Raw genomic sequence first — 14934 nt, forward strand, 5'->3', positions numbered from 1 at the left:
GGGTGCTCCCTCTGCTCTTTCCTGAAGTCATCAATCATCTCCTTTGTTTTGTTGAGTGAGAGGCTGTTTTCCTGACATCACACTTCGAGTGCCCTCACCTCCTCCCTGTTGGCTGTCTCGTCATTGTTGGTAATCAACCCCACTACTGTTGTGTCATCTGGAAACTTGATGATTGATTTGGAGACGTGCATGGCCACGCAGTCATGGGTGAACAGTGAGTACAGGAGGGGGCTGAGCACGCACCCTTGTGGGGCCCCAGTGCTGAGGATCAGCGAAGTGGAGATGTTGTTTCCTACCTTCACCACCTAGGGGCGGCCCGTCAGAAAGTCCAGGACCCAATTGCACAGGGCAGGGTTGAGACCCAGGGCCTTAAGCTTCATGATGAGCTTGGATGGTACTATGGTGCTGAATGCTGAGCTGTAGTCAATGAACAGCATTCTTACATAGGTATTCCTCTTGCCCAGATAGGATAGGGCAGTGTGCAGTGTGATGGCGATCGCATCGTCTGTGGACCTGTTGGGGCGGTATGCAAACTGAAGTGGGTCTAGGGTGGCAGGTAAGGTGGCAGTGATATGATCATTGACTAGTCTCCCAAAGCACTTCATGATGACAGAAGTGAATGCTACGGGGCGATAGTCTGGGTCCAATATGGACCTGAAGTAGTATTTACCACCATCTCTACTTGATCCTGCACAGTTGTCTTCCCTATCACCTTTCCTGCCTCTGTCTATCCATAATCCTCCAGTCACCCTGTATCCGTTCCTCTCTTCTTCTCTCGTCTATCTCTTGTCTTTCCTCCTCTTGTTGGTGTTCTTGTTGAGGATGTGTCTCAGGGTTCTGCTCATATAGAAGGGTCTGGCTGCAGAGCCGTTGTGCACCTCCAGATCCACCACTGGGGACAGGAACACATAGCCAGTCACATACCACAGAAACTCTGAAACTCTGTTAAATACCCCCATGTATTTAGAAAATCGGGCCATTGCGGTTTCTGCATTACGTCACATTTAAATAACAACACAACATTCTATGGCATCAGTGGCAGCACCCTATTAACATTAAAATGGGAATATTCAAATAATGACATGTATAGAATTAGAACAATATAAAACATTCTAAAAGCTGGCCAAACTCTAAATACAAGACTCTATATACCCATAACCTACTGCTCAACATTCTGAAACACAGTCATATACCCCTAACTCACTGTTATTGTAAATTCCTTCAAATCCATTTCAAATACCAAACTCAAGTTTACATACTTACCCTCAAATCACTGTTTCATAAAAGCCCTCTTGATCCCAACCAAGACACCTCTGATTTCCTCAAACCCACTGTTTGATAATTATCCTGTTGAGGCCACGGGTTAGCAATGAACCCTGAGACGGGATTGCTAGCAAGGCTGGAAATTCAAAACATCAAAAATCTAATAATTTCAATTTCTCAAACAATCAACTATTTTACACCATTTAAAAGATAAACATCTCCTTAATCTAACCACATTGTTCGATTTTCAAAGAGGCTTTACGGCAAAAGCATAAAGTTAGATTATGTTAGGACAGTACATAGCCACAAAAGTACAAACATCCATTTTCAATTCAAGGTCAGGCGTCACCAAAAGCAGAAACCAGCTAAAATTATGCACCAACCTTTGACAATCTCCATCAGATGACACTCCTAGGACTTTATGTTATACAATACATGCATTTTTTGTTCCATCAAGTTCATATTTATATCCAAAAACCGCATTTTACAGTAGCGGTGAAATTCTGATTTTTTTCTTCTCTGAAATGCTTCCGGTGAACAACGTTACAATTTTCAAAATTACTATTCGAAAACATTGGTCAATTATAATATTGTCATTCAAATAATTATAGTTTAACATTTCGTAAATGATACTGTCTTGCCAGATTTCAAAATAACTTTACTGGGAAATCACAAGTTGCAATTAACCGGGTGCTGTGCTAAGAACAATAAGCTAGCCTAATTAGCTTAGCATCATCTTGTAACCATGTAATATCAATAATACTATTGTCAATAATCCATTACCTTTGATTATCTTCATCCATTGGCAGTTCCAGGAATTCCAGGTCCACAACAAATGTGGTTTCTTTTGACAAAGTTCATAATTGATGTCCAAATAACTCCAAGTTGTTCCATGTTGTTAGCGCTTCGGTGGCTACTAAAAAGTAGCGCGGGGGGGGGGGGTGTGTGAAGTCACGGCAAAAAGTAAAAAAAGTTACAAAAATAATCTATTTATGTTTGTTCAAACATGTCAAACGTTGTTTAGCATCAATTTTTAGAGCCATTTTTAACGTGAAACATCAGTAATGTTTCAACCCGACTTCACCTGTGTCTAGAAAAACGTTTTTTAAAAATGTCTCGTGTCTCATGATTGCGCAGGTGCAGGCCATAATGGAAGTGACGACATCCCACGGACGTCAACTTCAATGCATTCTAATTTGCTCCCTGTTAATCATGGAAGCTTCAAACAACTTTATAAAGATCGCTGACATCTAGTGGAAGCCGTAGGAGTTGCGAACTGAATCCTTTCTCACTATGGTATCTAATAAACAATGACACTAAATAGTACAGCCACAAAAAATTTTTAAATCTATTTTTCTCAGGTTTTTGCCTGCAATATGAGTTTTGTTATACTTACAGACACCATTCAAACTGTTTTAGAAAATTCAGAGTGTTTTCTATCCGAATGTGTTAATAATATGCATATCCTAGCTTCTGAGTTGGTGTAGGAGGCAGTTAAAAATGGGCACGTATTTTTTTCAAAATTCTCAATACTGCCACCGTGGCCCGTAGAGGATAACAGGCCTACCCCAAAAACTTGAATATCCCAAACCAACGATCAATTTAAATGTCATTAACTCTTAAATACAATATACAAATAAAATATACAAATTAGATATGAATCGCCTAGAACATTTGCTATAATGAAATCATTCACATTTATTTAAAAAAAGATTTCACATTTTCATGGTGTCATTGATACAAAAAGTGTTATCCTGTACAAAAACCTTAAATATCCTCAGAACAGATGTGTTACAGTACCTAGTATTAAAAACCGCACTACTGCAGTTCTGCACTATTCCATATAAAAATACCAAAAATGGCTTTAACATCCTTTTATAAACGGTATTTCAAAAGGTTCTCTGCGGTAGATCGTAAAACCACAAAACAATAAAGAGGAACATTTCTCCATTTAGAACTAGGCACATTTACTAGCAACTGCAGTCGGAATCCCTGAAAGGTGTCAGGGTCCATTTAAATCATTCACCATGAGCATCAAATGTGTTCAGAAGTCGACCTCCCTGAGCCTACATTATAACTGCCACTTACAGTGTAAAACCAATATCTAGTGTTACATCTTACAGTGTAAAACCAAAACATACTACAAGTGTCTGTAACCATGTAATTTGTATTCATTTATTTAACTATGCAAGTCAGTTAAGAACAAATTCTTATTTCCAATGACAGCCTAGGAACAGTGGGTTAACTGCCTTGTTTAGGGGCAGAACAACAGATTTTTACCTTGTCTGCTCGGGGACTCGATCTTGCAACCTTTGCGTTACTAGTCCAATGCTCTAACCACTAGGCTACCTGCCGCCCCTCAATTTAGGAGTATGTTCAGTTTATCTATCTGTAGCATTGCACTTTAAGTTTTGAACGGTGTCTGTAACAGTGCCAATAAATATGGTGGACCAAAAGTGCCTCTTCAACCAAAGACTAAACAGACATTAAAATAATCATGCTAGACAGAAAAGCCACCTCAGGGTTATTTTCCAACACATGAGAGCGCCTAAAAATAGCTCTGGGATGAAGTTTCCCCTAGGTACAGATCTAAGATCAGCTTGCCCTCCCCCAATCCTAACCTTAACCATTGTTGAGGAAAATGCTAAACTGACCCAAGATCAGTGTCGAAGGGCAACTTCACCCTACACATGACCTTACGTTACAGTACATGGAACCATTGCACAAACACAGTAGTGTCACACGGGGGCGCCCTTGCCCTGCATCACCCCACAACCATCTGCAAAAGTACACCAATTGCATCCGAAATACAGAGATCTCCTTCTGCAGTGTATGTGCCTCTTGCAGTGTATTGGGCTAATGGCAATTTCACCCATGTCCACTGTGCTGCTGCAGCGCTCTCTAAGTAAGGCAGAGGCCAGCAGAGTGTGGACACAACAAAGAAAGGGACAGAAGCACGGCAGAGAAAAAAAGACTGATATTAGAAGTATCAGCGGCGGTGCAGGACAGAGCTCCGCCTCTTTCTAAACCCCACCCACATACACCACCCTCTTGGGTCCTGCCATGTCCTGCCAAGGCCTTCCTGGTCAGTCCTGACCAGTCAGGTCAACTCCATTCATGAGTCCAGCCCAGCCATAAGGCCCTGCTCTAGTATCCTCCAGACCACAATCACCCCCACACACAGACGCTGAATGGGTCAGTCCTTCAGTGTATCAAGTGTTCTGGCTATCAGGAGAAAGAGGTTCAGTGTTGTAGCCTATCAGGAGAAAAGGTTCAGAGTTGTGGCCTATCAGGAGAAAGAGGTTCAGTGTTGTGGCCTATCAGGAGGAAGCGTAGAGCTTGGCGCCCTGCTCTCTGCGGAGGATCCTGTGCAGTTGAGGGGACATGTAGAAGGGCTTGAGGGGCGAGCCGTCGTTCCTCTCCAGGTCTTCACCTGATCCAGGACCGACGGAAGATGAAGCATTGTCACAGAGGAGGAGAAAAGGAAGAGAGACAAGGAGGAGAGGAGCAGACAACGTATAGGTAGGAAGGCAGAGAGAGAAAGAGAGAAAGAGAAAGGAGTTTGAGCCAAACGATTTAGAAAGCCAAGCAGGGAAATGAATTAGGAAAAAAAGTTGATATAGGTTTCAGTCAGCCAAAATGGCCAGTGCATTATAGCCAACTGGTTCAGTGATTAGTATGCAGCGGAGAAAAAGTTCGATAAATATAATGCATATAGCACAGGCCCTATACAATAGTCTTCACTGCAAGAACATGCAATATAAATTATTTAATTAGTAAAACAATGACAGTAGTGTAAAAAAAAAAATCACGCAGTGCAAGAATAACCTTTTTCTGTCTTATAAAAAAAACTGTACACCGCTAATGATATAATAGAGAGCAACATCAAGTAGAAATGGAGAAGCATTCAATTAGCTCACAAAGCTGCAGTCAGTTCCAACACAAACCCTGGAGTGTACTCCCTGTGTATGATTTAAACACCCTCACACCCCAGACTGGCCTGTATTTAAAGAGATGAATGGTGTACTTACAGAAACATAGGAATAAGGTGTCCACACACATAGCATAGACGTTGAAGAAGCCATGGGCGATCAGGTAGGATCCTAGTATCACCGTCTGACAATGGCAGAAAAGTCCAAGTCAGTAAGCACAATAAACCTTACCGTATGCTTCCCAGTCAAAACAGTTTGCTCATATATTATCACAAAATTGTGTGACGTTTGTGTTATTTTTGGTTTTCGGGAGTTTTTGTTCCAGCTGTTTGTGCAGACAAAAAATATTTCTTGAGGCAAGTCGAAGTTTGGTTGATTGGACAATAGTAATACACCTAGTCGGAGTGGGAACGTGAAGTGTTTGTCAGTCAACAAGTGATGAGTAGTTTTAATGCACATTTTTTCTGCACCAAACATTTTAGCTAAATGTAAAATTGTGCGAACAACATTAAGATTGCTGTTTTTTTCTAGTTATTGAAGTGAATGTCTTTAGGGAGTATAAGAGCACAGAAGTCGCGTCGTCTAGCCAAGTTCGGCTAGAAGCAAACAGAACCTACGTATGCGGACGCATTTATCAACAAACAATGCTGACTCATATAATGTAAGTCTATTTCTTACCAGTAGGGGGACCCAGTAGTAATTTAGTGATGGCACCTCCTCTTGAATAACTGGAATCTTACGGGTGAAGAAGAAGAATGCTAGAACACCTGGGGCGGAAAAATCGGAATCCTTAATAACAAAATAACAACCTGAGCAAACACTGACAAATGTACAATTAGTGTAACATAGTATCTATGGACATTGTCTTATAGAGAACGCCTCTGCCGAGTAGTTGTAGTACTATTTTCCAGTGTGTGTTGTTTGTTTACTCTTGTTCATGCATTGGGTAATTTTAACATCAGCCCTCATAGTTAAACATACCACCAGTGTGTGGGAAAGGGAACTCACCAACACTCCCTGAAATAAGCACTTTTCCCAAGAAGAGGAGAAAGTCTGTCACCTTATCCAGCACTGCCACCCTACAGAGGAGACAACTCATTGGAGAAGCCCAGAGGCCCAGAGAGAGACAGTCACTACCATGAAAGACAGACAGACACAAAAGAACTGTCTGAGGGACAGACAATCAAACGAACCGATACAAAAGACCTTGTCTTACCTTACTACGTTCCTCATCAGGAGGAAGAAAGCATCTTTGGCCGAAGTGCAGAAGCTCTTTCCATATATCGCCATCTACGGTGAGAAATTCAAAGTAAGACCATGTTATTCACGATTCCAACACTTTCTGTGAGATGGTTATCAAACTCACCATGATGTAGGCGTTCCTGTTCATGAACTTGATGAAATGTTCCAGGCACCAGAAGCAGCATTTGAGACAGCAAATCAGGAAGCGGGCAAAAGCATTGTGAGCACCTGAAAAATACATGATGATCATCTTCATGAAAATATGCCATATAAATATACAGTACTGTATGTAAACATACGAAAGGCAGTGAGTTAAGTACGAGCAGAAAACCCACCTTTGAGTTTGTGATCCAGATACTCTAGAACGATGCGAAACATCTGCACTAAGGCCAGGATCAGAGAGCCAAATGCCAGAGAGCCTGTGTGGTACCTGGGTGATACACAATACACTGTATTACTAATACAAAATAGAGCTTTATATCCACCACACACACACACACACACATACACACTTCCCATCATAGGTGTAAAACCCTCAACACACGTAGGAGCAGTTTCCTCGACACAGATTATGTCTCGTCTTGGATTTAAAGGTTTAATGGAGAATCTGAAATAGTTTATTAGTGCAGTACTAGGATAACTCCCTTAGGGAAGGAATATCTCTCCAAGCAAGATGTGCCATTATAAACTATACTGAACAAAAATATAAAAGCAAAATGCAACCATTTCAACAACTTTACTGAGGAAATCAGTCAATTTAAATTCATTAATTAGGCCATAATCTATGGATTTCACATGACTGGGAATACAGATATGCATATGTTGGTCACAGATACCTTAAAAAAAAAGGTAGGGGCGTGGATCAGAAAACCAGTCAGTATCTGATGTGACCAGTATTTTCCTCATGCAGCGTGACATTTCCTTCGCATAGAGATGATCAGGCTGTTGATTGTTGGCTTTGGAATGTTGTCCCACTCTTCTTCAATGGCTGTGCGAAGTTGCTGGATATGGGCAGAAACTGGAACACGCTGTTGTACATGTCGATCCAGAGCATCCCAAACATGACCAATGGGTGTCATGTCTGGTGAGTATACAGGTCATGGAAGAACTGGGAAATTTTCATCTTCCAGCAATTGTGAACAGATCCTTGCGACATGCGGCTGTGTATTATCATGTTGAATCATGAGGTGATGGCGGCGGATGAATGCCACAACAATGGGCCTCAGGAGCTCGTCACGGTATCTCTGTGCATTCAAATTGCCATCGATAAAATGCAATTGTGTTCATTGTCTGTAGCTTATGCCTCCCCATACCATAACACCACCGCCACCATGGAGCACAACGTTGACATCAGCAAATCGCTCACCCACACAACGCCATACACGTGGTCTGCGGTTGTGAGGCCGGTTGGACGTAGTGCCAAATTCTCTAAAACTACATTGGAGTCGGCTTATGGTAGAGAATTGAACATTAAATTCTCTGGCAACAGCTCTGGTAGACATTCCTGCAGCCAGCTTGCCAATTGCACGCTCCCTCAAAACTTGAGACATCTGTGGCATTGTATAGTGAAAAAACGGCACATTTTAGTGGCCTTTTATTGTCCCCAGCAACTGTGTAATGATCATGCTCTTTAATCACTTTATTGATATGCCACACCGGTCAGCTGCATGTATTAATTTAGCAAACGAGAAATGCTCACTAACAGGGATGTAAAGAAATTTGTGCAGAAAATGCATATGGAACATTTCTGGGATCTTTTATTTCAGCTCATGAAACATCGGACCAACACTTTCCATGTTAGTTCATATTTCTGTTCAGTGTCCAACTCAATACCATCTTCACCTTCCTTATGCGTTAAAAACCTATACGACTGAGTCAGCCTACCGTACAGCCCTGCTAAAGGAGGAAAACAAGGGGCATGATGGTATGTCTTGGGGCTTCTTCAGGGCCCAGTAGTAGGAGGCGAAGGCCCCGGCCAGGGTGCACTGTCCCAGGGCGATGGTAAAGTTGACCAGCCACAGGAACACCAGCAGGTTGCACAGCTGCAGCACAAAGATGTAGTGGTGGTAGAGGCTCTCGCCGCCGTAGAAGGCAAAGGTGCACTGGGAGCCGGGGCACACCGTGGTCACGTTGGTCAGACTGAACGTCTGGGGAGAGATAGGGGTAAGTTATTGGGTTAGAAGGAAATCGCACCCTATTCTCTATTTACTTCTGACCAGAGTTTATAATGGCACCCTATTCCCTATACAGTTCACTACCTTTGGCCAGAGTTTACAATGGCAACCTATTCCCTATATTGGGAATAGGGTGCCATTTCAGTTTTAAATTGTAATGAAAGACCAAATGTAGCCAGAGTTAACAGATGTTGTCACTGGCTAGCTACAGTTGAAGTCGGAAGTTTACATACACCTTAGCCAAATACATTTAAACTCAGTTTTTCACAATTCCTGACATTTAATCTGAGTAAAAAATCCCTGTCTTAGGTCAGTTAAGATCACCACTTTAATTTAAGAATGTGAAATGTCAGAAGAGAGCAGTAGAGAGCATGATTTACTTCAGCTTTTATTTCTTTCTTCACATTCCCAGTGGGTCAGAAGTTTACATACACTCAATTAGTATTTGGTAGCATTGCCTTTAAATTGTTTAACTTGGGTCAGATTTTTCAGGTAGCCTTCCACAAGCTTTGCACAATAAGTTGGATGAATTTTGGCCCATTACCCCTGACAGAGCTGGTGTAACTGAGTCAGGTTTGTAGGCCTCCTTGCTCGCACACGCTTTTTCAGTTCTGCCCACAAATTTTCTATAGGTTTGAGGTCAGGGCTTTGTGATGGCCACTCCAAAACCTTGACTTTATTGTCCTTAAGCCACTTTGCCACAACTTTGGAAGTATGCTTGGGGTCATTGTCCATTTGGAAGACCCATTTGGAACCAAGCTTTAACTTCCTGACTGATGTCTAGAGATGTTACTTCAATATATCCACATAATTTTTCTCCCTTATGATGCCATCTATTTTGTGAAGTGCACCAGTCTTTTCTACAGCAAAGCACCCCCACAACATGATGCTGCCACCCCCGTGCTTCACAGTTGGGATGATGTTCTTTGGCTTGCAAGCCTCCCCCTTTTTTCTCCAATCATAATGATGTTCATTATGTTCAAACAGTTCTATTTTTGTTTTATCAGACCAGAGGACATTTCTCCATTCTTCCTTGCTGAGCGGCCTTTCAGGTTATGTCGATATAGGAATCGTTTACCTGTGGATATAGAAACTTTTGTACCTGTTTCCGCCAGCATCTTCACAAGGTCCTTTGCTGTTGTTCTGGGAATGATTTGCACTTTTCACACCAAAGTATGTTCATCTCGAGGATACAGAACGCATCTCCTTCCTGAGTGGTATGACGGCTGCGTGGTCCCATGGTGTTTATACTTGCATACTATTGTTTGTACAGATGAATGTGGTACCTTCAGGCGTTTGGAAATTGCTCCCAAGGATGAACCAGACTTGTGGAGGTCTAAAAAGAAAAATCTGAGGTCTTGGCTGATATCTTTTGATTTTCCCATGATGTCAAGCAAAGAGGCACTGAGTTTGAAGGTAGGCCTTGAACTACATCCACAGTTACACCTCCAATTGACTCAAATTATGTCAATTAGCCTATCAGAAGCTTCTAAAGCCATGACATCATTTTCTGGAATTTTCCAAGCTGTTTAAAGGCACAGTCAATTTAGTGTATGTAAACTTCTGACCCACTGGAATTGTGATACAGTGAATTATAAGTGAAATAATCTGTCTGTAAACAATTGTTGGAAAAATGACTTGTCTCATGCACAAAGTAGATGTCCTAACCGACTTGCCAAAACTATAGTTTGTTAACAAGAAATGTGTGGAGTGGTTGAAAAACAAGTTTTATTGACTCCAACCTAAGTGTATGTAAACTTCTGACTTCAACTGTATTCACAGCTGGATGATTTGTACTGCTGCCAAGCACACTGAGCTGAATTTCAATAAGCTGTAAACTGCTCCAATTCAGGGTTTCAAGGCCAATAACATACAGTATTCTAGGAGTGTGCAATACAGCAATAACGTCAATGTGACAAAGAGGAAGACAGTAAAAAGAAAAGCGAACCTCTGGATCACAGGTGAGGTTGGCATACATGCATTTGTCCTGCGTCGACATGACCTTGTAGACAGCATCGCCAGATGACGCTAAGAAGCTGAGGGCAAAACCAGTCAAGTGCAACACGGAAGAATAGAAGCAGTGATAAGTAACAAAATGTGTGCTTGCCTATGAGCCATCTACATTGGGATTTCCACTACGGGTTCAGCAGTTTCAATAGGTTCAATTCATCCAGTCTTTATCTCTATGATGCCATTGGTGACAGTTCAGGATGCTTCACATGTGTAGCTACAAAGGGCAATGCTGCATGTAAAGATAACTGTGTAAAAGTGTACACACACAGTGAGGACGAGGTTGAGAAGACCTACATAGAGAGGATACACAGCAATGACTGCCCAGTATGCTATGCAGATGGCCAGCAGCACAAAAGTGATGATCGGGTAGAAGAGAGTGGACATGATGTAACCAATGGCCCTGGAGAAAAGAGAGAGACAGAGAAGGGGGAGAAAGTGTGAAAAAAGAATAGTTAAAAGTTTCACAGACGCTGGTTTCATTGGAAGTGACACAACAAGACGTCCGACTTAATCTCCTGAGAGAAGAACACCACTCACCTGCTCCCCTCCTCCAGCAGAGCGATGGCGATGCGTACTCTCCTCCTCAGGAATATCAGGATTACTATGATGACCGCCTCAATGACTGATAGGGAGATCACTGCAATACAAATTATTACTATTGAGTAGAAAAATCTATGTTCCTTTACAGCAGAGGTGGACAAAAAAAGAAATCGATCCTCTCAGGCCACAGCATCTCCTGGGGTTTGCCAAATTAATTTAAACAATATCAGGTTTAATTTTGTATTTTATGTAAATTCAGGGCTTGTCTGTAAAAGAGACCTTGGTCTCAGTATGACTCTCTGATAAAATAAAAGTTAAATAAAAATAAATCAATAAAATACAGGAAGGCCTACGGTTTCCCTGCTCTAATTCATTTGCTGATTGAGAAATAAGAACAAAACCAGCAGACACACCCAACTGCTTCCCTGCACCTTGTGACACACACAGTAAACTGAGTTGTGGCAGCCTTGTGCTAGGCTAGTGGGCCGTGATTGTTACTGTTGATGATATCTGGAAATGTGCATGTACACCCTGGCCCATCTACTGTTGCTAGACCCAATTCTGATTTGTGCTCTAATATCTGCTTCACTGATTTCTGCTCTTGTAAAATAAAGTGTGGGTTCACAGCTCCAATCCAGATGTGTTGGTCATTACTGAGATGTGGTTAAGGAATACTGATGTTAACCTTTCTGGTTATCACCTTTTTCGGCAAGACAGATTTTCCAAAGTTGGGGGAGTGGCAATCTTTACCAAGGATCACATTCAGTGCTCAGTTGTCACCGCCAAGTCTGTCCCCAAACAATTTGATTTGATGGTTTTAAGCATTAAACTTTCAAATATCTCTTTGTTGACTGTTGCTGGGTGCCATGGTCCTCCATCAGCACTAGCCTGTACCCTACCTGCCCTAAGCTCTCTCCTAGCCCCTTACACTAAGTCTGAATTTGTCATGCTAGGTGACCTCAACTGGGACATGCTTAAACCACCTGACCAAGTCCTAAAGAAATGGGACTCCCTAAATCTTTCTCAGATTATTACCAATCCCACAAGGTATAACTCCAAACACCCAGAAAAGGCTACTCTCCTCGATGTTATCCTCACAAATAATCCTGATAGATGTCAGTCTGGTGTTTTCTGTAGTGACCTTAGTGATCACTGTTTTACAGCCCGTGGTCGTAATGGCTGCTCAGTGAAACGATCTGTCCTGATTTGTAATAGATGCTTGCTAAAAAACTTCAATGAGAAAGCCTTTCTTCGTGAACTGGCCTCCGTAAAATGTTATAGAATCAGCCTGTCAAAGACGCTTGGACCTTCTTTTTTGATATTTTCAGTGGTATTGTTAACAAACACGCCCCCATAAAGAAAATGAGAATGAAAAACAGGTTCAGCCCCTGGTTCAACCGTGATCTTTTTTTTCTTAGTATTTTTATTTAACCTTTGTTTAACTAGGCAAATCAGTTAAGAACAAATTCTTATTTTCAATGACGGCCTAGGAACAGTGGGTTAACTGCCTTGTTCAGGGGCAGAATGACAGATTTTTACCTTGTCAGCTCGGGGATTCGATCTAGCAACTTTTCGGTTACTGGCCCAACGCTCTAACCAATAGGCTACCTGCCGCCCCAAAATTACTCCCCCTCAAGAATTGCATTTGGCGAAAGGCTCCGCACACGCATACTCAGGCTGACTGGCTCTTGTTCAGGCAAATGAGAAATAAATGCACTCAGGCTATCTGGAAGGCCAAAGTTTGTTAGTTTAAGGAGCAGTTCTCTCTCTGTGGGTTTAACCCCAAGAAGTTACGGAAAATGGTTAAAGACCTGGAGAATAAACCCTCCTTCTCACAGCTGCCCCTGTACCTTAATATTGATGATGTGGTTGTTACTGACAAGAAGCACATGGCTGCGCTCTTTAATCACCACTTCATTAAGTCAGGATTCCTATTTGACTCAGCCATGCCTCCTAGCCCGTCCAACATTTCCTCATCTCCCACCCCTTCTAATGTGACTATCCCCGATGCTTCTCCTTCTTTTTCCCCTGCCCTGCTACAAAGTTTCTCCCTTCAGGCAGTCACTGACTCTGAGGTGCTAAAGGAGCTCCTTAACAGGGATAGGGGGCAGCATTGGGAAGTTTGGATGAAAAGCATGCCCAGAGTAAACTGTCTGTTACTCAGGCCCAGAAGCTAAATTACACATATAGATTTGGATAGAAAACACTCTAAAGTTTCCAAAACTGTTAAAATAATGTCTGTGAGTATAACAGAACTCATATGGCAGGTGAAAACCTGAGAAAAATCTAACCAGGAAGTGGGAATTCTGAGGTTTGTAGTTTTCAAGTGAATGCTATCGAATATCCAGTGTCTGTGGGGTCAGATTGCACTTCCTAAGGCTTCCACTAGATGTCAACAGTCTTTAGAAGTTGTTTCAGGCTTCTATTGTGAAAGGGGAGCAAATAAGAGCACTCTAAGCAGATGGCCCAGGTGAAAGCCTTTAGTTTAGTCACGCGCGTGGCCGTGAGCGTGACCTCCGTACCCTTTCCTTTCTAATGAAAACAGTATTATCCGGTTGAAACATTATTGAATATTTATGATAAAAACACCGTAACGATTGATTAGACACATCGTTTGACATGTTTCTACGAACTCAAATGGAACTTTTTTGAATTTTCGTCTAGACTTTGTGCCTGCGCTTGGTGCATTTGGATTACTGGACTAAACGCCCGAACAAAAAGGAGGTATTTGGACATAAAGATGAACTTTATCGAACAAAACGAACATTTATTGTGTAACATGGAGTCCTGGGAGTGCCACCAGATGAAGATCATCAAAGGTTAGTGATTAATTGTAATGCTATTTCTCACTATTGTGACACCTCTCCTTGGTTGGAAAATGGCTATGGTTTTTGTGGCTATGCGCTGACCTAACATAATCGCATGGTGTGCTTTCACCGTAAAGCCTTTTTGAAATCGGACACTGTGGTTGGATTTACGAGAAGTTTATCTTTAAATGGTGTATAATACTTGTATGTTTGAGGAATTTTACTTATGAGATTTCTGTTGTTTGAATTTGGCGCCCTGCAATTTCACTGGCTGTAGGCCAGGTGTTCCGCTAGCGGAACCCCCTTCCCAGAAAGGTTAAACTTCACCCCTAGTCAACTGACTGGCTTTCTTGATGTCTATAGTATCCTCTCGGGTATGCAATCTGGTTTCCTCTCAGGTTATGGACGTGTGACTGCAACCTTAAAGGTCCTCAATTATGTCACCATTGACCTTGATTATAAGCAATGTTGTGCTGCTATTTTTATTGACTTTGATACGGTAGACCATTCCATTCTTGTGGGCCGGCTAAGGAGTACTGGTGTCTCTGAGGGGTCTTTGGCCTAGTTTGCTAACTACCTCTCTCAAAGAGTGCAGTGTATAAAGTCAGAAAATATGCTGTCTCAGCCACTGCCTGTCACCAAGGGAGTACCCCAAGGCTCGATGCTAGGCCCCACGCTCTTCTCAATTTACTTCAACATGATAGCTCAGGCAGTAGGAAGCTCTCTCATCCATTTATATGCAGATGATACAGTCTTATACTCAGTTGGCCCCTCTCCGGATTACGTGTTAAATGCTCTACAACAAAGCTTTCTTAGTGTCTTACAAGCATTCTCTACCCTTAACCTTGTTCAGAACACCTCCAAAACAAAGGTAATGTGGTTTGGTAAATAGAATGCCCCTCTCCCCACAGGTGTGATTACTACCTCTGAGGGTTTAGAGCTTGAGGTAGCCACCTCATACAA

At 42.1% G+C, this 14934-nt stretch overlaps 1 protein-coding gene across 2 annotated transcripts in view; it reads right to left on the reverse strand.

The window, feature by feature from the left end:
* Positions 1-777: 777 nt before the first annotated feature.
* The window catches only part of slc44a5b (solute carrier family 44 member 5b), an 84469-nt gene continuing 70312 nt past the window's right edge, over positions 778-14934 (reverse strand). Inside the window, exons 12-22 of one of the 2 annotated variants that reach the window (XM_029695618.1) lie at positions 11162-11261; positions 10932-11024; positions 10560-10647; positions 8322-8584; positions 6773-6867; positions 6562-6665; positions 6412-6485; positions 6204-6274; positions 5874-5962; positions 5295-5379; positions 778-892 (exon numbers count right to left, since the gene is read on the reverse strand). In XM_029695618.1, the coding sequence (XP_029551478.1) occupies positions 780-892; positions 5295-5379; positions 5874-5962; positions 6204-6274; positions 6412-6485; positions 6562-6665; positions 6773-6867; positions 8322-8584; positions 10560-10647; positions 10932-11024; positions 11162-11261 (1175 nt within the window). In that variant the 3' untranslated portion in view covers positions 778-779. Of the gene's footprint in view, positions 893-2932; positions 4697-5294; positions 5380-5873; positions 5963-6203; positions 6275-6411; positions 6486-6561; positions 6666-6772; positions 6868-8321; positions 8585-10559; positions 10648-10931; positions 11025-11161; positions 11262-14934 lie in introns of those variants that run through there. The other variant, XM_029695617.1, reaches the window with a different exon arrangement.

The sequence above is a fragment of the Salmo trutta genome, chromosome 17 (assembly GCF_901001165.1).
Source record: "Salmo trutta chromosome 17, fSalTru1.1, whole genome shotgun sequence".
NCBI classification, from domain to species: Eukaryota; Metazoa; Chordata; class Actinopteri; order Salmoniformes; family Salmonidae; genus Salmo; species Salmo trutta.